General features: G+C 67.9%; 3 protein-coding genes across 4 annotated transcripts; 2 read left to right on the top strand and 1 right to left on the bottom strand.

Moving 5' to 3' along the window:
* Positions 1-4: 4 nt before the first annotated feature.
* Positions 5-5,017, bottom strand: CCDC142 (coiled-coil domain containing 142). 2 transcript variants are annotated; one of them, XM_062574823.1, is made up of 11 exons: positions 4,690-5,017; positions 2,821-4,260; positions 2,583-2,669; positions 2,340-2,504; positions 1,877-2,028; positions 1,636-1,794; positions 1,389-1,503; positions 1,047-1,224; positions 931-970; positions 759-816; positions 5-284 (listed from the first exon to the last, which is right to left on the bottom strand). In XM_062574823.1, exons 1-11 carry the CDS (start codon positions 4,934-4,936, stop codon positions 43-45), a joined length of 2,883 nt encoding a protein of 960 aa, XP_062430807.1. In that variant the 5' UTR covers positions 4,937-5,017; the 3' UTR covers positions 5-42. The 2 variants fall into 2 exon arrangements, with proteins under 2 accessions (XP_062430807.1, XP_062430805.1); XM_062574821.1 differs by having other exon boundaries at positions 759-970.
* A 3,587-nt stretch (positions 5,018-8,604) lies between these two features.
* Positions 8,605-17,857, top strand: TTC31 (tetratricopeptide repeat domain 31). The gene is made up of 17 exons (XM_062574476.1): positions 8,605-8,651; positions 8,846-9,038; positions 9,267-9,372; positions 10,450-10,700; positions 11,554-11,637; positions 11,892-11,960; positions 12,239-12,412; positions 12,584-12,736; positions 13,618-13,675; positions 14,004-14,094; positions 14,283-14,424; positions 14,625-14,726; positions 14,808-14,895; positions 15,115-15,259; positions 15,690-15,764; positions 16,272-16,374; positions 16,576-17,857. The coding sequence occupies exons 1-17, from the start codon at positions 8,605-8,607 to the stop codon at positions 16,672-16,674; spliced, it is 1,980 nt and encodes a 659-aa protein (XP_062430460.1). The 3' UTR covers positions 16,675-17,857.
* A 1,348-nt stretch (positions 17,858-19,205) lies between these two features.
* On the top strand, positions 19,206-20,809 carry LOC134139936 (uncharacterized). The gene is made up of 2 exons (XM_062574736.1): positions 19,206-19,252; positions 19,381-20,809. The coding sequence occupies exon 2, from the start codon at positions 19,734-19,736 to the stop codon at positions 20,760-20,762; it is 1,029 nt and encodes a 342-aa protein (XP_062430720.1). The 5' UTR covers positions 19,206-19,252; positions 19,381-19,733; the 3' UTR covers positions 20,763-20,809.
* Positions 20,810-22,756: the final 1,947 nt, after the last annotated feature.

Below are 22,756 nucleotides of genomic sequence, written 5' to 3'. Positions count from 1 at the left end.
CGGCTCGGGGCCCTGCGGCCGCTTTATTCCTGCCCGGCCGGCTCAGGGCTCGGGGCCGCGGGTGACGCAGGGCAGCCCGGGCACGCGCCAGCGCCGGGGGCCGCGCAGCCGCAGCGACAGCCACTGCTGCTGGCTGCCGCTCACGTAGGACTCGGGGGCGCCGCTCCGCAGCCGGCCGGGGCACGGGGCGCCGCCGGCCGCCCCCTCCGCCGCCCCCGCCGCCTCCAGGCTCTCCAGGCCGTTAAGGCTGCCGGCGCCCGGCTCCCGGGGGCCGTCGTTGGAGCCTGGATGGGGAGAAGAGGCGGGAGTCAGGCGAGGGGCATCCCCAGGGATCCCGGCTCCCTCCCGCCGCCCTGGAGCCGCGCTGGCAGCGCCTGCAGCCCAGACGCCTCGGAGCTGGCCCAGGCCATGCTGCCGGGGCTGCTCACCTCCCCCGCCCCCCGTGGGTGCTCCCCTCGCCCCCGCCGGTGCCCCCGGCACTGCCGCAGTCCGGCCGAAGCTCCCCGGCTGCCGCTTCCCAAACGGGCGGCAGGTGCAGACCCGCAGCCGTTCCCGGGGCTTGGGCACCCTGGCGCCGGGCAGAGCCCAGAGGGATGGAGGCAGCCAGCGCTGCCGAGACCAGCCCCTCTCCGGGCGCAGCAGAGCCCAGGCCGGCAGAGTGGGGAGAGGGTGGCGCTGCAGGGTGCCGCGCCGGGGCCGGCGAGCGCGGGCTGGCAGCAGCGCTCGGCGCGCCCCGGTCCGCGCCGCGCCGCACTCACAGCACTGGCGCAGCGACTGCCAGGTGTGGGAGGGCAGGTAGGCCTTGCCGCTGGGCTGCTGCAGGAGGCAGAGGATGGCGCTGTCCATCTGCTGGAAGACGCGCAGCGAGAGCAGCGACTGCCGGATCTCCGGCGCCAGGCTGTAGTGCTCCGACTGCACTAGCTCCCGCACCAGGTCGAAGTCCTGCTTCAGCTGCAAGGCACCCTGGAGGCTGGGGAGGCCGGGCAGGGGCTCAGGGGCAGCCCCGGGGGCTGCGGGGCTGCCCCCGCCCCAGCCCTGCCCGCTACCTGAATTTGATCTTCTGGGCGAGGATGTGGTCCATCCAGGCCTCCACGAAGGCCGTCATGACCTGCGTGAGCGTGGGCACCTGGGAGTCCCGTGGCAGCAGCTGGACGCCCTGCAGCACCTGGCCCAGCACGGTCTGGGCGGCGGCGGCGGCGTACTCGCTGGGCGAGCTGGGCAGCTCTGCAAGGGCAGGCAGGACCCCGTTGGCCCCACAGCGCCCGGCCGGGCCCATGCCTCGGGTGGGCTACGGCCCCCCGCCCGCCCAGGCCACGGGCACGCGATGCACGCTGCCGACGAGCCGCAGCTCTGCCAGGAGCGCGGGCACCGAGGCGCCTGCTACCCACCCGGGCGGAGGCCGAGCCTCCAGTGCTTGCCCAGCGGCATGGTCTGGTCAAAGATCTCTGCCGACATCCGCTTGCAGTCGGTGGAGAACATCCGCAGCGCGTCCTCCGAGAAGAGCTGAGGAGCGGAGCGCGGGAGCCGGTGGCGGCGCGTCCCCGCCGGGCACGGCACGGCGCGGCACCGGGGCGGCCGCGGGGCCGAGGACGGCCGGGAGGCGAGGGGCCGAGCCGAGCGCCGCTCCGGCCGTACCTGGATGCCGGTGGCCGCCGAGCGGATCTGCCGGCACAGCTGCTGCTCCTGGTGGCGGAGCAGGGCCGAGGGCCGCGGCTCGGCGCCGTCGCCCACCTCCGGGAAGGCTGCGCTCACCAGGACCATCAGCTCCGCTGCCTCAGCCTTCAGCAGCTGCAGGCAGGAGAGGGGTGAGGAACGGCCCGGCCGGGACCGGGGCCCCACGCCGCGGCACCGCCACCCGCCCCGCACTTGCCTGCAGATCTCCCTGGGTGACGAGCAGGAACTGGCGCAGGGACCAGGACGCCAGGTACTGGTAGGCTTTGCTCATGAGCCAGGAGCCAGCGGCCTGCGCCGTGGCCAGGCAGCGGGCCAGCAGCTGCAGGCGCAGGCTGGGCGAGCCAGGGGGGACGCCTGGGCGGGCGAGAGAGCACGGCGACGTGGCGGCCGGGCCCGGCAGAGCCGCGAGCGCGGGGCCCGGCGGGGCGCAGCACGGGGCAAGCGGCCCCCCAGGCCAGGGAGCAGGTGAGGCAGGGGGTGTGCGGGGGCCCAGCACAGTGGGGGTCCAGGGGCAGGAGCTCGGCGCAGCAGGGCGCCGCAGAGGGAACGGCACCGTGCGCCGTGCCCCGTGCCCCACGTGCCACGCACTGTGCGCAGCGCGCTGTGCCCGCGCTGTGCACCGCGCACCGTGCACCGTGCCCCGCGCCCGATGACGCCCCACTCACCAGCCGGCCCGGCAGGCCGCGGCTCTAGGCAGCGCAGGGCGAGGGCCAGGCCGGGGAAGAGCTGCTGCAGGAGCCGCGCCGTCCTGCTCTGCACCGCTCCTCCTGCCTGCTCCGGCTCCGCAGAGCACTTGTCGGAGAGCGCCGAGCCCAGGGCTCGGGCGAAGCCTGCGGGGAGGCTGGTGAGCAGCGCCGGGGCCCCGCGCCGCCCCCCCGGAGCCCCGCGCCGCCCCCCGGCCCACTCACCGCCGTCCCAGCTCAGGAAGACGCCGCAGCAGAGTAGGCGCAGGCAGAGCCGCCTCAGCTCCTCCTCGCATGCCGGGGGCAGGCGGGCTGCAAGGGACCGGGGTGAGGGCCAGCGCCGGCCGCAGCGCCCACAGAGCCGTGCCTCGGGGCCGCCCGTGGGCTCGGAAGGGTCCCCGCTGGCCGGGCCCCGTGCCGGGGAACCGGTGCCCCGCAGCCCCCTCCGCGTCCCGGCACCTACCCTGCCCCAGAGCCTGGCCCAGCTGCCGCGCCAGCGCCGCGGCCGAGCGCGCCGCGAGCTCCAGGCGCCAGCCCAGCGCGGCGCCGGCCGCCCGCCAGCAGAGCGGGGAGTACTGGGCGTGCAGCGCCTCGGCCGCCTCCGCGTGGGACGCGTCCCGCCACCGCACCGACTTCCAGCCGGGAGAGCCGCGGCCAGGGCCAGCCGCCAGCAGGACTAGGGCCTCGGGGCAGGCTGCCGCCGCCGCCTTCTCCTGCTTGGGCCGCTTGAGCACGTGCTGCCAGAGGCTGTCGGTGGAGGCCACCAGCGCGCCCAGCACCAGGTCCATGAGCTCCTTGTCCTCCCTGCACAGCGCCTGCAGCTCTCCGGGGAGCCTCGCCAGCTCCTCCCCTCTGCGGTGCCCCGGCGATCCCGCGCCCGCTTCGGCGCCCAAAGGCTGCAGCACTGCGGCATCTTCCCAGCGGACGTGTTCCGGCCTGCTGCCCCAGTCCTGGCGCTGGAGGAGCTGCCAGAGCCGCTCGGCGGCCAGCTGGCCCCGCTCGGCTGCCAGTACGGCCAGCACCCTCGCGGCGGGGAAGGCCGGGGAGCCGTCCCCGGCGACCCCGGGGGCGCCGCGCCAGGCGGCGAGGTCGCCGGACAGGCGGTGGGAGCCCAGCTCCAGGGCCAGGTCCTCCACCACGCGGTTGTAGATCTCCAGGCCCTGGAAGATGTCCGCAAGCAGCGCGGGGGGGGCCGAGGTGGGGCTGGCGCGCGCCAGGCCCCGCAGCGTCGCCTCCGCGTAGCTCTCCACCAGGCGCACCGCCAGCAGCGCCAGCAGCGCCAGCGCCCGCTGCATGCGCGCCACCGACTCGTGCCCGCGCAGCAGCAGCGGGCGCAGCCACGGGTCACCGCGCACGCGCCGCTGCAGCCCGCTCCAGTGGCCGGCGTGCGTCCGCAGCTCCTCGCAGAGCCCGCGCAGCGGCCGCGCCGCCCCCGGCTCTGGGGCCGGCGCCTGCGGCCCCGGATGCTCCACGAGGGGCAGCAGCTGGCGGACGAAGTCGGAGGCGGCCTTGAGGCGGCGGCAGTACTCGCGGGAGAGGCGGAGGTGGTGGCGGTGCTGGAGCAGCGCGTGCAGCCTGGCGCAGCGCTCGGCCACGCGCGGATGGAGCGGGTGGTAGGAGAAGGCGGCGTGCGCCGCGTCGCCGGGCAGCGGCCGGACGCGGCCCTGGAAGGTCTCGCTGCGGGGGTTCTCCCAGACGCAGAAGCACCGGCGCAGCCCCACGAAGCTCTGCTCCACCCGGGCCAGGCGGGCCAGCGCCTCCGGGGAGTCCTCGTCGTCGCCGTCGCAGGCGCGCTCGCAGGGCCGCGGGAGCAGCAGGCGCCGCAGGCCGGGGCTCACACAGCTCCGCAGCGCGGCCTCCGCCTTCTGCAGCGAGCGCGCCAGCGAGGCCAGGGAGCCGGTGCCTGCGGACGGACGGACGGACGGCGGCTCGGGGGACGGCGACGCGGGAGGCCCGGCCAGCCGCGGCGCCCGGAGGGACGGCGCGCCGCCACGCTGCCCTGCAGCCGCCCTGACCCCCGGAGCCCCCCTCCCCCCCGGCCCGGCAAGGCCGCCCCCGCGCCCCCAGCCCTTCCCCTCTGCCCCCTCCGGCTGCTCCGCCTCGGCCGAGCCGCTCCAGGCCCCTTGCGCTCCCGCTGCCGGGCGCCCGGTAATTCCCAGGGATTACCCGTGCAACGGGGGCAGCGTGGGCAAATGCAATTAAGGGATAAGGGGCCGCAAGGAGGCTCACGCCGCGGGCAGCGGATTTGGGCCCCGCGGCGTTTCCCGGGCGGGCAGCAGCCCCGTGAGCTGCTGCCCGGCTCAGCCCCGGCTGTGGCGGGGACCCCTCTCACCCCGCTCGGGCGGCTCCTCCGGCTCCCCGCGGGCAGCCCCACGGCTCCACGACACTCGCCGGGGCCCCAGCAGCGGCCTCGGGGGCGGCAGGATGGAGCTGGAGGCTGGTGGCAGCCGGGACATGAGGAGGAGGAAGACGGCGTTCAGGCCGATGCCCCCGGCCTCAACCAACTGCAAGGAAGAGCCATGGCTGTCAGAGCGGGCTGCCCCACAGCTCCCCGCCGTGGGGGCAGCGACAGGCCCCATGGGTCCTCGCCTGGGGGCACTGACAGCCCCCACGAGCCCCGCAACTCCCTGCCTGGGGGGCAGCGATGATCCCTCACGTTGCTCCTGGGGCCCCGAGGCCTCCCCTCTGTGCAGCCCCCCGGTGACCCCTCAGCAGGCCCCAGGGCACCCCGCTCACTGTTGCCATGTTTGCCCCCCAGGCTCCCCACAGCCAGCCCCCCAGGCTCCCCACTCTCTGCCTGGAGCCCCTCCAGCCCCCCAGCACCCCCCGTGACTCCCTGCTCCCTGCCCCCTTGTAGGCCCCTACAGCACCCTGCTCCCTGCCCAGGGCCCCCCATGGGTCCCCCATATCACCCTGCCTGGTGCTGCCCTCAGAGGCCGCCCAGCACACCCTCTACGGCCAGTGCCCCATAGAGCCTCCCAACACCCCACTTGCTGCTCAGGGACACTCAGAGGGTCCCCAGCCCCCCCCCCCAGCATCCCACTCTATGCCCAATGCTCCCCATAGAGCCCCTACCCCCTACAGGGCCCCCCAGCACCTCACTCTATGCCCAATGCTCCCCATAGAGCCCCTACCCCCTACAGGGCCCCCCGAGCACCCCATTTGCTGCTCAGGGCCCCCTACAGAGCCCTCCATAGGGCCTCCAGCACCCCACTCTATGTCCAGTTCTCCCCACAGAGCCCCTAGCCCCCTTCAGCACCCCATTCTATGCCCAATGCTCCCCATAGAGCCCCTACCCCCTACAGGCCCCCCCAGCACCCCATTTGCTGCTCAGGGACCCCTACAGAGCCCTCCATAGGGCCCCCCAGCACCCCACTCTATGCCCAGTTCTCCCCATACGGCCCCCCAGCACCCCACTCTCTGCTTAGGGCCCCCTACAGAGCCCCCCAGCCCCACATAGGGCTCCCCCCAGCCCCTGCCCCCCTCGGAGCACCCTCCCGGCACCCCACTCCCTGCCCCGTGCCCCACAGGGCCGCCGCAGCGCCTCCCCCGGGGTCCCCGCTCCTGGCGGAGCCCCCCAGCCCCTGCACTGCCGAGGGGTCACGGACCCTCGGGCCGGGGGGGGGGGGCGGAGAGGGGCGGGGCCTGCGCGCGGGGCGGGGCCGACCTCTGAGGAGGGCCTCGGCCCGCGCGGTGGGCGGGGCTCCCCGCCGGCCACGCCCCCCTCCCGGCCCGCGACCCCGCTACGGCGGCTCGCGGGTCCCGGCGGCCTCGCGCCGCGGCCGCGCTCCCTACCTGCCCCCGCGCCGCCCGGCCGCGCCCCCACGTGGCCCCGCCGCCGCCAACCGGTGCCCGCGGAGCGTACACGTCACCGGTCACGCGGCGGCAGGCAGGGGCGGGGCCCGAGCTGAGAGTCTCCGCCCCTCGGTTGGGCCACGCCCGCCGCGGCCGGGAGGGGCGGGGCTTGTGTGGGGAGCCGCCCAGGGGGCGGGGCCCGGGGTGGGTGGGGGGTGCCGGGGGCGGGGCCCGCCGTTGCCATGGAGCCGCCGCGGCCGCCGCGCCGGGCCCGCGCCCCGCGTCCCGCCCCCTGCTCCGCGGCGGGGCCGCGCCCGGGCCCGGCGCCGGGTCCATCCGACTGCCTGGCCCGGCCGGGGAGCTGCCGCAAGGGCCCTGTGCCCTCCCGCCGGCCTGTGGCCCCAGCGGGGTCCTGCCCCGAAAGAGGGCAGCCGCGCCGGGACCCCCGTGGAGCCCCTCCTGGTCCCGGTTAGCGTGCTAATCCCCACGAGCACCGGCAGCGCTGCCGGGCGGAAACGGAGGCGGCGGGCAGCACCGCAGGGCCTGGCGGGGGCCCTGCCCGGGCTCAGCGGCGTGGCCGGGGTCCCGCCGCTGCCCTCCCCAGGCCCCAGGGCAGAGGAGGACCCTGCTTTGCTCCCGAGCCCCTTCCAGCCGGGGGGTGAGGCCAGCGCTGGCCCCGGCGCCTTCCCCGGGAGCGTTAGCAGTGCGAAGGGCTCGGGAGGGCGTGGAGCCGTAGAGGAGGAGGAGGACGCCAGAGGCAGCGTTGTCCCAGTCTGGCCCGACCTGCCCACGGCGGGTAAAGGGGGCTTGCGGCTCGGCTCGGCCTCAGGCAGCTCCTGCCTGACTCAGCCGCCACTTTCACAGCTGAGGCTTTGCCAGGGATCTTCACCCTCGACCTCAGAACCGCCGGGGGCAGGAAAGCCCAAAGCAGTCCTGGCTTGGCCTCGGTAGGAGCCTCCCTCCGACCCGGCCCACCTGCTGCCCGCACCCCTCGCAGGGCCCTGCCATGGGGTAGGGGCACTGTGCCACCCTCCCCCAGGACCGGCAGTGTCCCCGCCTGCCAGGGATGTGGCACTGACCCCTGCGGGCACGGTGCTCTGAGGCCTCACCTCGAGGGAGGGCTTCCCGCAGCTCCTCTCAAAGCCGCCCTCCGCCATGCTGGATCATCCCTGGAGCAGCCAGGGCCAGGCAGCTGCCCACGGGCAGGGCTGGCTGGAAATGAGCTTAGACCTCATCCGCGCGCTAATCCTGGCATCCGAGGAGAGGGACTCGCACTGATCCCAGGGCAGCTGCGCACCTGCCCGCGCCTCCCTCCTGCGGTGCCGTGTATAGGAAATGGCGAGTGCTGTGCTGAATCTCAGCTCTAATTTGATTATGCTAGCGTGCTAATTTAAGATACAGCGTAGGAATAGTCCTTAACATATGACTAGTCTCTACTACGCACCATCCCCGTGGGGGGACACAGGGCCCTGTCCTGTCCCGATGTGGGGACGCTGCGGGGGGGACACAGTGCCCAGCGAGCCCAGACGTGCCCCATGTTGGGACGCGGGGACCCAGCACAGCACAGCCGAGCCCAGCACTGGGATGGCATGAAGGGACGTGGCACCGGCCGCGCTGCGCGCCACCCCCCCGGCGTGTCTTGGGCCTCGCGGGCCGCCGTCGCGTGCGGCTTGCCCGCAGCCAACATGGCGGCTGGGCGGCCTCACCCTCCCGCCGCCGCGCCGCGCTTCCGGCGAGGGCGCCCCGCGGCGGGCAGAGGCGCTTCCGGCGGCCGCGGCCATGCTGGGGGCGGGCGGGCCGCGGGGTCCCGCCGGGGCCGCGCTCGGCGACTGCCCCTGGGGCTGCGTGCCGGGCGCGGGCGGCTGGAGCGGCAGTACGTGGGGAGGCGTCGGGGCAGGTGTCCCGGGCGGTGGGGGGGTTGCCGGTGGGGGGGCCCGGGACAGGGTCTGCGTGGGGGGGCTCGGGGTCCCGATGGGGTCCCCGAGGCAGCGGGAGGTGCCCTGGGGGCCTCCTTGGGGCAGAGGAGGGCGAGAGGGAGCCGTGGGGGTCCCCGGGAGAGCGGGGGTGCCCTGGGGGGGCTCCGTGGGGCAGAGGAGGGCGAGAGGGAGCCGTGGGGGTCCCCGGGAGAGCGGGGGTGCCCTGGGGGGGGGCTCCGTGGGGCAGAGGAGGGCGGGAGGGGACCGTGGGGGTCCCCGGGAGAGCGGGGATGCCCTGGGGGGGGGGCTCCGTGGGGTAGAGGAGGGTGGAGGGGGGGGCCTGGGGCAGAGGAGAGCGGGAGGGGGGCGGGGGGTCCCCGGGAGAGCGGGGGTGCCCGGGAGGCTCCGTGGGGCAGAGGAGGGCGGGAGGGGGCCGTGGGGGTCCCCAGGAGAGCGGGGGTGCCCTGGGGGGGGGGCTCCCTGGGGCAGAGGCGGTGCGGGGGGGGGGTTGTGGGGGGGGGGGGTTCCGGGGCGAGATGGCGCCAGGGAGGGTCCGGGGGGGGAACCCCGGGGCTGAGCCCGTGTACGGTGACCTGGTGCGGGGGGGCTGGGGGAATCCTCGGGGCAGAGGCGGTCCGGGAGGGTCTGGGGGGGTCCCGGGGCAGAGGCGAGGCGGGGAGGGGGGCGGTGGGGTTCCCCGGGGCGGGGGGGGGGGCCGGTAGGCGGGTCACGGCGGCGACAGGCGCCGGGTCCTTCTGCGCCGCTGTGCGGAGGCAGCGCGGCGGGGGCAGCGCGGGGCCGGGCCCGATGGGGCGGTGAGGGCCGGCGCCGCCCTGCGCCGCGGCCTCCCTCGCTGCCTTTCGGTTTCGTTTCCGCCGCGGCCGCGGCTCAGGCGCGCTCCCCCGCAGGGCCGCGCTGCCCGCTGCACGCCGCGCCCGGCGCCCCGGAGCCCCTCTGGAGGCAGCGGCAGGTGGGTGGCGGGGCCTCCGGGGACCCCCGGCGCGGGGGCGGCTGCACAGAGGGGCCGCGGGGAAGCTCCCCGCCGTTGCCTCTGCCCGGCTCCCGGCCGCGGCTCGGGTGTTCCCGGAGTGGCGGGAGCCAGCGGGCAGCGCGGTGGGGACCGCCTGGCCTCTCCGGGCCGGGGCTGGGGCCACGGGCTGGAGCGTAGCAGAGCCGCTCCACCTCCTGATCTCCGCAGACCGCCTCGAACACGGTGCATCGTGCTGTGACGGGGGACGTGTTTGGGGTGCAGGATGTGTTCGACCGGGGCGAAGCCACAAGAGCTGCTGCTGAAAGATGCTCAGGTGATAGGGCTGGGGGCAGAGTTCGGCAGCTGTCTGGAGAGCTCGGTGTTTGGAAATAGCGAGTCTCTTGCTCCTGCCGTTGCAGGGAGTCATTCCTCTGCTGGCTTCTCCTCCTGGTTCTGGGGGTGGTGCTGCAGACTGTGGGCGGTGGGAGCTGGCAGAGGGGGGCACCCACCTCTTTGTTCCCCCCCAGCGAGTGGGAGCTGCTCTTTCTGAAAGCCTGGCAGAGCCTTTTCCACGCTGTGCCTGCGCGGTGGGGAAGTGCCTGTTTGCCAGCCCTGGAGAGGGGCTGTGGGTTACTGCACGCTCGCGGCTGGGCTGGGACAAGGCTCTGTGCTGCTCACGAGGTCCAGGGCACTGGTTAGACACAGCGGGCTTGGCTGAGGAGGTTCTCCGGCCTGCGACCCTGCTGTGTCTCACCCCGCTGTTTGAGCTGTGTGACAGGTGTGCCCCGCTTCTCTCCAGAACCAGGACCCCGCTGGGGGAATATGTGGGCTTGGGGTGAGCCGTGGTCTCCCACAGGGAGCTCGCCTGCTGAGAGCAGCAGAGCCGCCTGGCGAACGCAGAGACGAGCAGAGCAGCTGCTCTCGCTTCCCTGCGGAGCTCGGCGGGAGGGAGCGCACCCGCCTCCCAGGGGACACGTTGCAGTGCTGTCGGGGCAGGTCTCTGCTTGGCTCTCCCATGCTCCTCCACCCTCAGATCCTTCCAGGTCTGCATTTTTCAAGTGCAACCTTACTTGCTGGTTGCTGTTCTTTCTACGTTGTGCTTTGTTTTGTCCGTCGTTTTTGTTGAGCTCGGGGGTGTAATCCGCTGCCTGTTCTTCCTGTGTCTGGGCAGTGGCTGCATCTCAGAATGGCAGGTGAAACTTGGAGCATACGTGGCACCTCTGACTCATTTTCATGCCTGTGCAGTTTGCTGTTTCAGCGATGGCACAGCAGGAGATGTCAGGATAGAAATAGCTGTCTCTAGTGTCATGTGGTTGCGGGAGAAGAGCGGCAGGGCATGTCTTTGTCTGTCTTCGTGTGGCAGGGCTCCTCTTTTCTCTGTCTCCTGAGTGCAGCCATTTTCCCTGCACAGACTGGCAATTCCGCTACAGCTCCGGCAACCTGGAGCTCTCCAGTGAGGAGGAGGGTGAGGAGGAGGAATGGACTGCTTACAGCCAGGACTGTGACATTCCCAGTGAGGACAGCAATCACAACTACAACTTCTGCGGATTCAAGAAGTCTTTCTTGTGCAAGGACTCTCTGTTTGCTGACTCCCCTGAGCGCTACTTAGATGCAAAAATGCACATCATAAACCTGCCCTGGAAACAGCAAGTTACACCTGAGGTAGCAGATTAGAGAGATGCTCTCCTGGGCTCTGTGTTCTCTATTTCTTTTCTGTAGGTGCTCTGTGTCCCAGCTTGTCCCTGTCCCCACCCCTGCAGTGCCACATCACCTGGTGCCTCTTGTCCTGTCTACTCACAAGGCCCAGAGGGACAAGGAGCTGGTGGTGCAGGGGATGGGCTCTGCTGTTCCCTGCTGCTGTGGGGGGCCCTGCTGTCCCCCTGCAGGCATGCTCGACCCACAGGCTCTGGCCACTGCGGAGCTGGGTCCTGCAGCTGTTGGGGGTGACCCACAGCAGGGCGATTCCCTGGGGTGCTCTGACTGGCCCATCTGGCACAGGGACTCTTGCGGGTATTTCCCCTGCCCAGCCCACAACCTCTGGCTCGAGGAGGGGCAGCACAGTGCTGCGGGGAAGCCGCCTCAGGTCTGTTGAGCGGTCACTTTGCCTCTTGTCTGGAATAAAGCACAGCTTTTGTGAGTGAGCTGCTCCCCCCACAAGCACCGGTGTTGGTTACTGCAGAGCCACCTTGGGCTGATGACACTTTCCACAGTGGCTCTTAGGCATGGGTGGCTGAGCCGCATTTTCACTTCTGTGTGAGCATGCAGCTGCTGAGCTGCTGCAGTCTCCTGCCCACAAACTGGCTTCTAGATGCTGTGGCTCTTCTATGAGTTCTCTCCAGTTCCTTGTTATTGCTGTCAGCCAGGCCACACACCCTGCAACAGCTCTGTGCCACGCTCAGAGGCAGCTGAGGCCCTGCTGTCTGTGCAGCTCAGGGCTCTGCTGGTTGCGGCACGGTGTTGGAGGTCCATACTTGGTCCAGGACTTGTGGGCTCACCAGCACCTCTCTCTTTTCAGGAAGCAGAGAAAAATGCAAAGGAGCTGGTGGCGGAGGAGGAGCGAATCAAAAAGAAAGCTGAGAAGAAGAAACTCAAGAAGAAGGTGAGAGTGCCCTGGTGTTGGACTTTGCATGGCATGCACTGGAGCACAGATACCACTGGTCAGGTTTTCTCTTCTTCTTCCAAACCTTAGTGGTAGTTCTGGGAGGTGAAATATGTCTCATGGGAGAGAACTGGTGCTCATTTACACTCTTCTACTTAAGTAGAGGGTGAAGCACAGAGCTGTGTTTTGGGTTCAGGTTTGGGTTTGTACTGATTTGCCCAGCACTGGTTCACGGCTTTCTCTCTGGTTTCTAGAAGCAGAAAGACCGGAAGAAACTAGAAAAATTATGGCAACGTCTAAAAATCAATGAGGATGCTGAACTGGTGAGTGACTGCGTGTAGCTTCCTCTTTGGCCGGCCAGCCTTGCCCCCTGCCTGTCTTTGGGTGTGGAGCTGGGCTTTACTGCAGTCTGGCATGCGGTATCTTCTTGAGGGGTCCTGTAAATGTCTGAATGAGAGACATTATGGCTGCAAGAACTTCTGGAAGCTGTCTCTGCAAAGGGTGCCCTAGCCAAGAGGGGAAGTGTGGGCTGGCAGAGCCCTGCTGCCTGGTTAGCAGTACCCATGCAGCTGCTATCTCACTTCTTGTGCTCTCTTCCCAGGGTTCATCATCTCTGAACAGTACTGTGGCTGCTGGTAACGGTGATAACAGCAGTGCTGAGGAGGCGAGGGACTGCCCAGAGTCCAGTGCCTCTCAGTGTCCTGGGGAGAGTGCAGTCTGCCCTGGAGACAAGGGAGCAGGAGACCCAGAGGCCAGCATGGAGGAGGTGATGGAGGTGAGGTGCTCCCAGGGCAGGCTGGGCTGGGCTGAGCTGCATTTCAGTCTGGGCCAGCGTGGTCAGCCCATGAGCACTGCGCAGCATCACCTGTGCTGCTCGCCTGGGTGTCTGCTTGCGGTCAGGAGCACGTGGCTTTGCATGCCTCCCTAAACTGTTCTCCTCTCCCAGGAAGAGCTGGATTTGAGCTGCACCTTTGTCTCCAAAGCGTGGCAGAAAGTAGGTGTGAAGCTGCCAGTGCCTGGGAAAGAGAAACCAGCCAAAACTGATGAGAAACTGGCCAAAACTGATGAGGCAGAGCCAGACAAAAGGCCCCAGGAGAAAGTGAGTTGGATCCCACAGTGGTCTCTCCTCAAAGGAGACCCTCTCTGCTGCCTAGGGGCTCTGCCAGCATGGAGACCAGGGCGCAGGCTTTCCTGAAGCTGTGGGGTGGGTGTTCTAGGCTGCTCACAGGCCGAGGTCTTGTGAGCTGAGTGACTGCAGCTGCAATGGCTCAGTGTAAGATGCATGGGAAGCTGCGAGTACTTTTAGCCCTGACTGACTTCTTTCTTCCCACCGTGTGGCTGGCCTGACTTAGGGTTGGGGGATCCTGTGTGGGCAGAGGGAGCCCCCGAGCTGGAAGGTGCCAGTCACTGACTTCATGAGGGGCTGACGGAGTATGTGGATCCCCAGGGCCGTACCACCAGCTGAAAATGGTGGCTGTGCTCTGGGCTGCGTGGGTGCTTTCGGGGACGCTGTGCCCACAGGAGGCTGTGCAGGCAGCCCTCGGCCTGCCTTGCCTGCCCAGTTACACGGGCTGGGAGCTGCGATGCCTTCTCTCCCGCTGAGGCTGAGTGGTGTGTGAGTGTAGCGCTGTGGGTCCTGCAGTGAGCCCTGTTCCCCCCGCCCCGACAGATGGGGGATGAGCTGTGGGGGGTGGGCGTCCTCTTGCCCCAGCTCTTTGGAGGAGGCTGGACAGGACTGGCAGCGGTGCAAGTGGTTCCCTGTTTGCTTCTGCCTGCTGCCCAGCTCTGACAGCCTCCAGGTCTCGGCACGGGCCACAGCAAGCAGTGGGCGCTTGCCTGCCCTCCTGAGGGATGAGGCAGCTCTCGTGGGTCGTCCAGCCTGCCTGCTGCGCCCAGGCCTTATCGCCGGGGCTGGGGGGCAGGCCAGGCCTGCGTCTCGCTGAGCCCTCTCCCTCGCCACTGTGTTTGGCTGCCCCGCAGGTGCCTGAGCCTGTGCTGTTGGATGCAAGCGCAGTGGAGCAGAGCCTCATTCTAGCAGGTTAGTGCTTCAGGCCTCCAAGGGCAGCAACAGCATGAGGGTGGCATGTGGGAGCTCTGCTCTGCTTCCCCCAGGCTCTAGATTTGCGATCTGGAGGGTTTGCTCTGGGCATTCCCATGACACTGGCATGGCAGTTTTTGTGACTGGGCTGTCCCTGACATGCCTTTTGCACATGACGCAGACAGAGCTTTCCTTTGCCCTCCTTTCCTTTGCTCCTCCGAGAAAACGTACATGTTCCCTGCTACCTGCTGGGGATGCAGCTCTGCTCTCCTAGCTGGGCTGCCTGGAGGGTTTGCGAGTCTGCAGAGGGGTGATGCTCTCCCTGCAGGCTGCGGGAACGAGGCTGCGCAGAACGGTCGCTATGCGGAGGCAGTGCAGGCCTTCACGGAGGCTGCGAAGCTGAATCCCAAGGAGCACCGGTGAGTAGCAGGGCAGGGAGGCAGGTATTTTCTGGCCCTGGTGCTGTGGGATCGCAGGCCAGGGCCATGTGTCCTGGTCTCCAGATCCCAGCTGGCTGCTTGTGGGCAGGGAGAAGGCCCTGGTGTGCTCTGGCTAGCAGTGTGTATAGCAGCCTGTGGAGGCCTGGCTGACCTCGCTCTTCCCGCAGGCTCTTCGGGAACCGCTCGTACTGCTATGAGAAACTGCAGCAATACGAGGAGGCTCTCAGGGACGCGCAGTTGTCTCTCAGTCTCCAGCCCAAATGGCCCAAAGGCTTCTTCCGCAAGGGCAAAGCACTGAGGGGGCTGAAGGTACCAGGGCTGGGAGCAGTAGGCAGGGGTCGGGGGCTGGGGAGTATCAGTGGGGCTGGGCAGAGCCCTTTGTGGGGTGGAGGAGGGAGACCTGGCCTAGGATGGGTGCTGGGTGCTGAGGCCTGGGCCCCAGCAGTGGAGGCAAAGCGGAAGCATGTCCAGCAGACAGGCACGAGCTCAGCACCTCTTGTTGGCCTCAGCGCTACGCCGAGGCTGTGAGCACATTTGAGGAGCTGTTGCGCATGTATGGCTCCTACGCTGATGCAGCTGCCGAGCTGAAGGACTGCCAGGCCCTGCTGCAGGTGAGCCGCCGCCTGTCCTGACAGCACTGCTTGTACCTGGCTGGCAGTGCAGCAGGGCCTGATCTGCTCTCCCCTCTGCAGCAGACCAGCTCCAGTGGTGTGAGTAGCCCCGAGGGTGTCCCGGTACATTCTCTGCTGGAAACTGGGGAGCCTCTGCTGGCTCTGTCTGGTAAGAGACCCTTGGCACTGAAGTTTGTTTTTGCTTTGGACTCGTTAGCAGAGCTGGCAGCTGGGATGCTGCTGAGGAACCTTGGGCTGGCGGTCTGGGGGTGCCACAGAGTTGGTGGGGAGCTGGGGGGACCTCACGACTGAGGTCAGCCTGCAGTCTGTAACGCACTGCCCAGTCTGGCCCATGGAGTGTGCTGAGCCCTGGCTTCCCTTTCGGCAGGGGAGCAGATGAATGGAAGCTGCTGTGAAACGGACAGGAATGGGTTTGTGACTGTCACAAACTCGAAGAGCCATTCGAAAGGCCTGGCTCAGGCAGCAGTTCCAGCTAGCACCAAGCAGACCTTGCCGTCACAGCATCCAGCCAGGTAGGGGTAGGGGCTGGGGTGGTCAGAGCAGAGAACAGGCTGATGAGGACTGTGCAGTGCTGAGCTTGGCAGTGGAGGGTGCCCACTGCTCGTGGGAGGCAATAGGCAGGAGAGGGTGAATCCCATAGCTTGCATATGGAGCTGGTGATGCTGGAGAGACTTCGAGATGATGCACAGGATGAAGCTGAATATAAGAACTTCTTCACTGTTAGAGTGACAGAGCACTGGAGCAGGTTGCCTAGAGAGGCTGTGGAATCTCCTTCCCTGGAGATATTCAAAACCTGCCTGGATGTGATCCTGTGCAATGTGCTCTAGGTGCCACTGCTTGAGCAGGGGGGTTGGACTAGATGGTCTCCAGAGGTCCCTTCCAACCTTACCCATTCTGTGATTCTATGAAGCTGGCTGTTGGTGATACTGATGTGGTTGGCAGGGACTGCTATCCTTTGTGGGTTGGGAACGTCACCGCCAAGATCACTGAGAAGGTGCTGCAGAGCTCATTTAGCCAGTGAGTATTTCCCTAGGCTGAATGCCTGGAGACCCTGTGCCCTGCCACCCCTGTGTCTGTCCTGCTCCATGTCACCTTTCCTGTGCCAAGACCCTGCAGCTGCAGTGTCTTGCCAGTCCCGTATCTGTCCTGTCCCACATAACTGTCACTGAGCTGAGACCCTCTTTCTCTGAAGCGGTCAGCACTGCGTCCATCCTTCATAACCATCCTTGAGCCCAAGGCCCTGTGCCCATGGTACTCTGCTAGCTCCACATCTGCCTGTCCCACATGACTGCCCCTTGGCTGTGTCCCCGTTCCCTGGTGCTCCTGGCCTGCAGGCACTCAGCTTGTGAGACCCCAGACTGCCTGGTGGTTCACTGCCTCCAGGAGCTGACCCCAGTCTGTTGCATCACATCTTGGCTGTGTCTTCATGCTGTATTTCACCCTCCCCAAACAGTGAGAGCAAAATGTAGGTGCAGGAACATCTCTGCGGCAGAGTTAGTTGCCAAGACCCTCTCTACCCCGCAGGTTTGGGCAGATCCGCTTTATCCGAGTGCTTAAGGGGAGACACTGTGCCTTTATCAACTTCACGCAGAAAGAATCAGCAGAAGCGGCCTACAGGACGATGATGGTGAGCTCTGGGGCTGGGGAAAGGCCATGGGGACCCTGCAGCCCTTTGGATGCAGGGGAAGGACAGGATACGTCAGGAACCTGCAGTGAGGTGGTGACTGTCGTTGGCTCTGCACTGCAGCCCTGCTGCTGTCCTTCGTCTCTGTGTGGGGAGTGCCTAGGCCTGGGGTGGGGGCCAGTGCTGACAGCCCTTCCTCACCAGGATGCCGATGTGGAAGGGACCAAGCTGGTGCTGCAGCTCAAACACCCTTCTCACGCGACACCGCCCCCCGGCAGCACCCAGAGACCTGCTGTGGAGTAGGTGCCTCCACGGGGGCTCCCCTAGCCAGGACAGGGAGTATGGGGAGTGGAGCTGAGCGCTGTACGTCTTGCACCACTGGGACAACGCAGAGTAGTGCTGCCCCATGTCCTTGGCAGCCAGCCCCAATGGACTGCCATGGTGGGACAGTGTGCGGCTCTGGGCTGCATTCTGTCCCAGGAGGGTGTGCAGCTCTGAGTCCCTGCTCCCCAGGGAGCTGACTCAAGTGCCTGCTGACTTGGAGAGCCCTTCCTCGTGGAGCTGCAGCAATGAGGACAACAGCCTCTTGCCCCTGAGCTGTGGACTGGCGAAGAAGCAGGCACAGTGGTTTCAGGACCTTCCCATCATGTTTCTGTGGGAACTGGGGCTTTTTACTCAGCTCCCCCGAACTGGGCATCTGAGCATTCCCTGGGAGCCTGGTGCCAGTGGCATCTGGGCATCCTGCAGCAGGCAGGGTCTGCCCTTGCGGCTGTGGCTTGTGGCCCTGCATTGGGATTTTGGAGCAGGGAGGAGCTGGGGCACCAGCTCCAAGAGTGCCTTCCCTGCTGCTGTGGGAGGGCTAAGGCTCCCTGCCTGGCAGAGCTGAGGTTGCCCCAGGAGTCTGGCCCGCAGCAGCGCCCTGGCTCTCTCGTGGCCCAGCACTAAGCGAAGCCCGCGGCTCGGGGTGCAGTGCAGCAGGACCTGCGCCTGTCCTGGCACTTCTGTGAGCCGGGCTTCGCCCTGGCCCCATGGCTGGGGCACATTCTACCTCGTGCCACATTGAGTGGTTGTGCCTTGTGGGATCATGTCTTGTGTAGGGTCTGCAGCCCCTGGCAGAGAGGGAGGGTCTATATGCAGCCCTCTCTTCTCCTGTCTGGGCATTTTTACGGTGTCACCACAGCGTGGTGTGGCCCTCTCCCCTAGCTGGGTGACAGGGCTCTGCTGCGGGCGCAGGGCTTGCTCACTGCACATGTAACCTGGGGGATGCTCTGGCCTTGGGGCCGTTGTCCTGGCTGTCTGTGCTCTGGGAGGCTGGGCTGGGCCTGTGCTCACCTCGGAGCGCCTCGCCGCCCCACCAGCCGGTGGCCTGGGAGAACTGGCTGCTTGCAGTGGGGAAGGGCACTGTTGCAGGGACAGCTGCTACCTTCAGCTCTTTCAGGGATTTGTATCTGCTTTCAGTTTCTCAATAAAACAGATCCCGCACTGAGCTTGTGCATATCCTTCCGTGCCTGCTGTGCCACTGCGTTGTGCTAGCAGGCCACAGCACCTGGCCCCGGCACCCGGCCCGCCTGGGCCCCGGCACTCCTGCCTTGCTGCTGTCCCTGTTGCAGGTGCTGGCAGCGTCCCCCCCGCCTGCCCTGGGGGAGAAGGTGCTGCTGGCTCGAGGAAGGGCTCAGTCTGCATGACGTGCTATGGGAGGGGTGCTCGAGCTCCGGGGCTCGGAGCTGCAGCATCCCACGGGGCAAAGCACCGGCAGTGCCTGGCGGAGGCGTCGGGGAGGCAGCCCGCCGGGCTGCGGGTGCTGAGGCTGCGCTCCAGGGATCGCTGGGGGCTCGGGTGCGCCCAGGCCAGCGCTCCGAGCGAGAGCTGCTGGCCCGGCCTCCTGGGGCTCCGGGGGGGCGGCGCTCCCGTCTGCCTGGGTCTGTCTGAGCGGCGGCTTTCCCCATTTCTCGCGTCAATGTGAAGCTGCCTCTGCGTGCCGCGTGAGCCCTCGCGGGATGTGCTGTGCTGGGGGCTGCGGGCAGCCGCGGGCCCTCACCGGCTGAGCCCGGCCCGGAGCGCGTCCCGCTCCTGCCTGGCCGTGGGGCTGCCGTGGGGCTGCCGTCAGGGACGGCTGGAACCTGCCGCGCGTCCCCGGTGCCCAGAGACGGCTCGAGCCCCAGCGCCCGCTGCCCGCGGGGGGGCGGCGGGCTGGCCCGCGGCTCCCATACGGCCTCAATCATCGCCCCGGATCTGTCTCGCTGCAGAAAGAGTCGGTTTTCCTGAACCGCAGGGAAACCCTACACCGGGAACCAGCCTCCCCTTGTCTGGCACGGGGATGTGAGCGACAGCAGCCAGCGGCTCCCAGGGGGGAAGGGGTGTTTCATTTCAAAGCTGGAAGCTTTCCCAGAGAAGATGCATGGTGCAATGGATGTATTTTGTCTCTCAGTCCCTTCAAGACTAAAAAGCGATTGATTGTCTGGGACTAACTTGCTGCCTTTGAAGCATTTGGGGTTGCCGTTAAGCTCTATTAAAGTTCACTTTGCAGCAGCACCCGCGGCACAAGGGGAGGCTGAGTTTCCCATCGAACATCTGTGGGTTTTTAGCAGGATTATCTCTAATGGAGCTGCCCTTTGAGCCATCTGAGGGCTTGGCATGATTTACTGAGGGAAGCTGTGTTCAGCGGCTCTCACGTGGGAGAGGAATGAGCATTAGCCAGGCTCTTCGCCAGGCTCTTACGCCGCAGCGTCCGCCCCACCTCACCCCGAGTCCTCGCCATGGTGCCGCTCGGGTGTCACGACAGCGGAGGCACAAGTACATCTCTGCTCTCCTGCAGGCGTTGGAGAGGCTGTGGACGAGCTGGGACGAGCCCCCGGAGCCCTGGGCCCAGCTGCTGGCGGAGGTGCGAGGTGCTGGCAGTGCCACGGCTTGGCTCTCCCCGGCCTCTGCTTCCTCTTTGCACCAGCTTGGCTTTACAGAGGGACTTTCTCCGCTAAGCACAGGGCTGTTTCTTCGCTCTGTCTCCTGCAGCTCCCTAACCTGATCCGAAGCGTTGACTGCTCCTGCCCATTGCAAATCTCGTGACGGCTGCCCAGCCGCGGGAACGGCCCTCCTCGGAGCGGCGCTGGTGTCTAGCATTCCTCTTCGCTTGTCTGACCAGGATCAAACTGATCACTCGCAGCACTTAGGTCGGTGCAGGTCCTGTGCAGGCCAAGGAAAGGCCGGCTGGGGCAGGAGCGTTTCGTTATCTGTGGAGCGGTTTCAGCGTGGGAGCCTCTGCCACAGCCACCGTGCGGCAGGGTCGGCTTTGCCTCCCGCAGCCCAGCGCCCTCCCCACGCCGCCGGCCACGGTGCCGCGAGGAAATGCCGCGGCTCCGGTGACGATGGCAGCCCCGCTCCCTTCCAGCTCCGGCGCAGCAGCAGGTACAGCCGGGCACTGCCAGGCCACGAGCTGGGCAGCGTGCACATGCGGACAAGCCGTGGACCAGGGGCCAGGGCCAGGCACGCATGTCCCGCTGTGGCCATGCTGGGGACGGGTGCAAGGGCGCCCTGGGCAGCAACAGCCGTGGCGGGTCTTACGGCGGGCACCAGGCGCTCAGGTGCCGCAGGAGCAGAGACCCACAGTCAGCCAGGGTGAACGGGCTGTGGGAAGGTGCCCGACATCGCCGCGGGAAGGGCAGCCTGGTGCTCATGCCCGGAGGGTGCTTCGCCCCTGGCGGGGAGGCCGGCGTCCTCGCGTGTCCCCGGCGGGGACCTTCCCACTGCCTCATGAAGGGCCCTGGCTCCTGTCAGCTGCAGAGCCCGGGCCCGAGTGCTGCCTTTCCCCAGAAGGTGTAGGGGGCACCAGGAGTCCACACCAGGCACCAGAAGTGTGCACCGGGCACCGGGAGTGTGCACCGGGCACCAGGAGTGTGCACCGGACACTGGGTGTGTGCACTGGTCACCAGGAGTGTGCACCAGGCACCAGGAGTGTGCACCAGACACCGGGAGTGTGCACCGGTCACCGGGAGTGTGCACCAGGCACCATGAGCATGCATCGGGCACCAGGAGTGTGCACTGGGCACTGGGAGTGTGCACCAGGCACTGGGAATGTGCACTGGGCACCGGGAGTGTACGCTGGTCACCAGGAGTGTACACCAGGCACTGGGAGTGGGCACTGGGCACCAGGAGTGTGCACCGGGGACCAGGAGTGTGCACTGGTCACCAGAAGTGTGCACCGGGCACTGGGAGTGCACACAGGCAACAGGAGTGCACACCAGTCACCTGGAATGTGCACCGGACACTGGGAGAGCACACTGGGCACTGGGAGTGTGCACCAGGCACTGCGAATGCACACCGGGCACCAGGAGCACACGCTGGGCGTTGGGAATGTGCACCGGGCACCAGGGCAACCTCAGTTCACTTGCTATTGAGGTAAATAACTGAAGTTTATACATGTTTCCTGCTATTTGTAAGAGGATTTAACAGGATTAAATAATCGCAATTGGTATATTTCAATGTTTTTGTATTTTGGAGATATTACTTTGATGGGGCATTTAAACCCAGACAGCCACCTCCCGGCCAGGCCAGGGCCAGCTACGGCGCTGCCGGGCTGCGTCCGCCTGAGCGAGGCCCCGACGTGCTTTCCGCTCCGAAGGTTTTGCCAAAGGTCACTGAGTTTTTTATGAAAGAACCACAATATTGACGGCACTGATGGTGCCCTTGGGACTTGTATTTGTGTTGCCGCGATTGCTGCGTGCTGCCAGGGAGGGCTCGCCCCAAAAGGATCACCAGGAAATGTGCGCAGCTGGGGCTGGGGCTGCCCCTGCCCATCTCCCACAGGGGAAGGATGGTGGCCCTGTGTGAGACGATTTTGGGGGGTCTCAGCACTGGCCCCTCACAGCCGGACCTTGCACAGCGGGGCGTGCTTGCAGCGGTGCCTTGGGGAGGGCTGTGCCGCCCGGGGCCAGGCCGGCTGCCTGCGGGGAGCTGCTCCAGCCACTGCCCCGTGGACGCAGAGACTCCAGACGTCGACGCCGGCCTGCACGGCCATCGGAAAGCTGCGTTTTAGGACTCCGTGCAATTGCCTGTCAATTTAGGAAGCAGCACATTGAATAATGCACACAAACTTGCGAGAGGACAACAAGACCCTGGGCGCCGGGCTGCACCCTCCTGCCCAGCCCCCAGCCCCTCCCTGGGAGGAGGTTTGGGGCTGTGGGAACAGGTCACTCTCAGGCACCTGGGAAGGGAGGAAAGAGCATCTGCATTTTTGTGTGTTTTTGCCTCCCCAGTGATGCGCTGGCCCATCGTTCAGCCGGGGTGGAGAGGGGAAACTCCTCCGGAATGTCTCCCCCCACCACTTCCCTCTCTTGCTCCTTGCCGTGGGGCCAGTCTCTGCATGGCTGCAAGCTCAGAGCCCCGCTCTCAGCCAGGGCGGACAGAGCACCGGGGGCCCAGCAGCCACCAGCCCCCCAGGTCCTGGTCCTCCAACACAGCAGTCCAGGTCCAGCAGTCCTCCAATGCAGTGTCCCGGTCACCCAGCACGGCTGCCCCAGCCCTGACGTGCTCCCCCCCCCCCACCTTGCGCCCCTCTTCATGCCAGTGCCCCCCGGCACCGGGGGCTGCCAGCACCTGCAGCTGAGCAGAGCCCGAGTCCCAGCAGTGGTATCTTTCCAGCGACAGCCTCGGGGAGGGCGATGCTGCGGGACCCCCGTGGCGGGACGTGTGTGCCCAACGCTGCAGGACCCTGGGGGGGGGGGGGGGGACACGTGTGCCCCGGAGAGTGTGATGCTGTGGGACCCCGCAAGGGACGCGTGTGCCCCGGGGAGCGCGATATTGCAGGACCCCGGCGGGGGGATGTTTGTGCCCCGGGGAGGGCGATGGTGCGGGACCCCGTGGGGGGGACGCGTGTGCCCAATGTTGCGGGACCCCAGGGGGGACACGCGTGCCCCGGGGAGGGCGATGCTGCGGGACCCCGGGGGGGACATGTGTGCACCGGGGAGGGCGATGGTGCGGGACCCTGTGGGGGGGGACGTGCGTGCCCAACGTTGCAGGACCCCAGGGGGGACACGCGTGCCCTGGGGAGCGTGATGCTGCGGGACCCCGGGGGGGACGCGCGTGCCCCGGACGCTGGCACGTCCCCGGCTCGCCGGGTTGGTGCCTCCCGCGCCCGGTGCCCGGCAGGGCGGCTGCAGCCCGCCCGGGGCGGCCCCGGCCCCGCGGCCCGGGCGCTGCGTGCGGCGCGCGGCGGCGGCGCCAGGGGGCGGCCAAGGCCCGCGCGGCGGCGGCGGTGCGGCCGGTGCCGGTGCCGGTGCCGGTGCCGAGTGGGGGCAGCGCGGGCGCCGCGGGGCCCCGCTCCCACCGGCCCCGGGTCGCGGCACCGCCGGGCTGGGCAGCTACCGGAGCCCGGCCGGGGCGCTGGGGGTCC

This window comes from Rhea pennata, chromosome 4, assembly GCF_028389875.1.
Source record: "Rhea pennata isolate bPtePen1 chromosome 4, bPtePen1.pri, whole genome shotgun sequence".
NCBI classification, from domain to species: Eukaryota; Metazoa; Chordata; class Aves; order Rheiformes; family Rheidae; genus Rhea; species Rhea pennata.
This window is presented reverse-complemented; position numbering and strand designations above follow the sequence as displayed.

Excerpts from the sequence above, each read along its gene's own strand:
- LOC134139936 (XM_062574736.1), top strand. The coding sequence starts at position 19,734 with ATGGCAGCCCCGCTCCCTTCCAGCTCCGGCGCAGCAGCAGGTACAGCC.
- TTC31 (XM_062574476.1), top strand. The coding sequence starts at position 8,605 with ATGGCGCCAGGGAGGGTCCGGGGGGGGAACCCCGGGGCTGAGCCCGT. Across the intron at positions 12,737-13,617 it reads ACAAAAGGCCCCAGGAGAAA|GTGCCTGAGCCTGTGCTGTT; the intron begins GTGAGTTGGATC and ends GCTGCCCCGCAG. Across the intron at positions 14,727-14,807 it reads ACTGCCAGGCCCTGCTGCAG|CAGACCAGCTCCAGTGGTGT; the intron begins GTGAGCCGCCGC and ends TCCCCTCTGCAG.
- CCDC142 (XM_062574821.1), bottom strand. The coding sequence starts at position 4,936 with ATGGGGCCTGTCGCTGCCCCCACGGCGGGGAGCTGTGGGGCAGCCCGC. Across the intron at positions 2,670-2,820 it reads GGGCCAGGCTCTGGGGCAGG|CCCGCCTGCCCCCGGCATGC; the intron begins GTAGGTGCCGGG and ends GGTCCCTTGCAG. Across the intron at positions 971-1,046 it reads GCCCAGAAGATCAAATTCAG|CCTCCAGGGTGCCTTGCAGC; the intron begins GTAGCGGGCAGG and ends CGGCCTCCCCAG.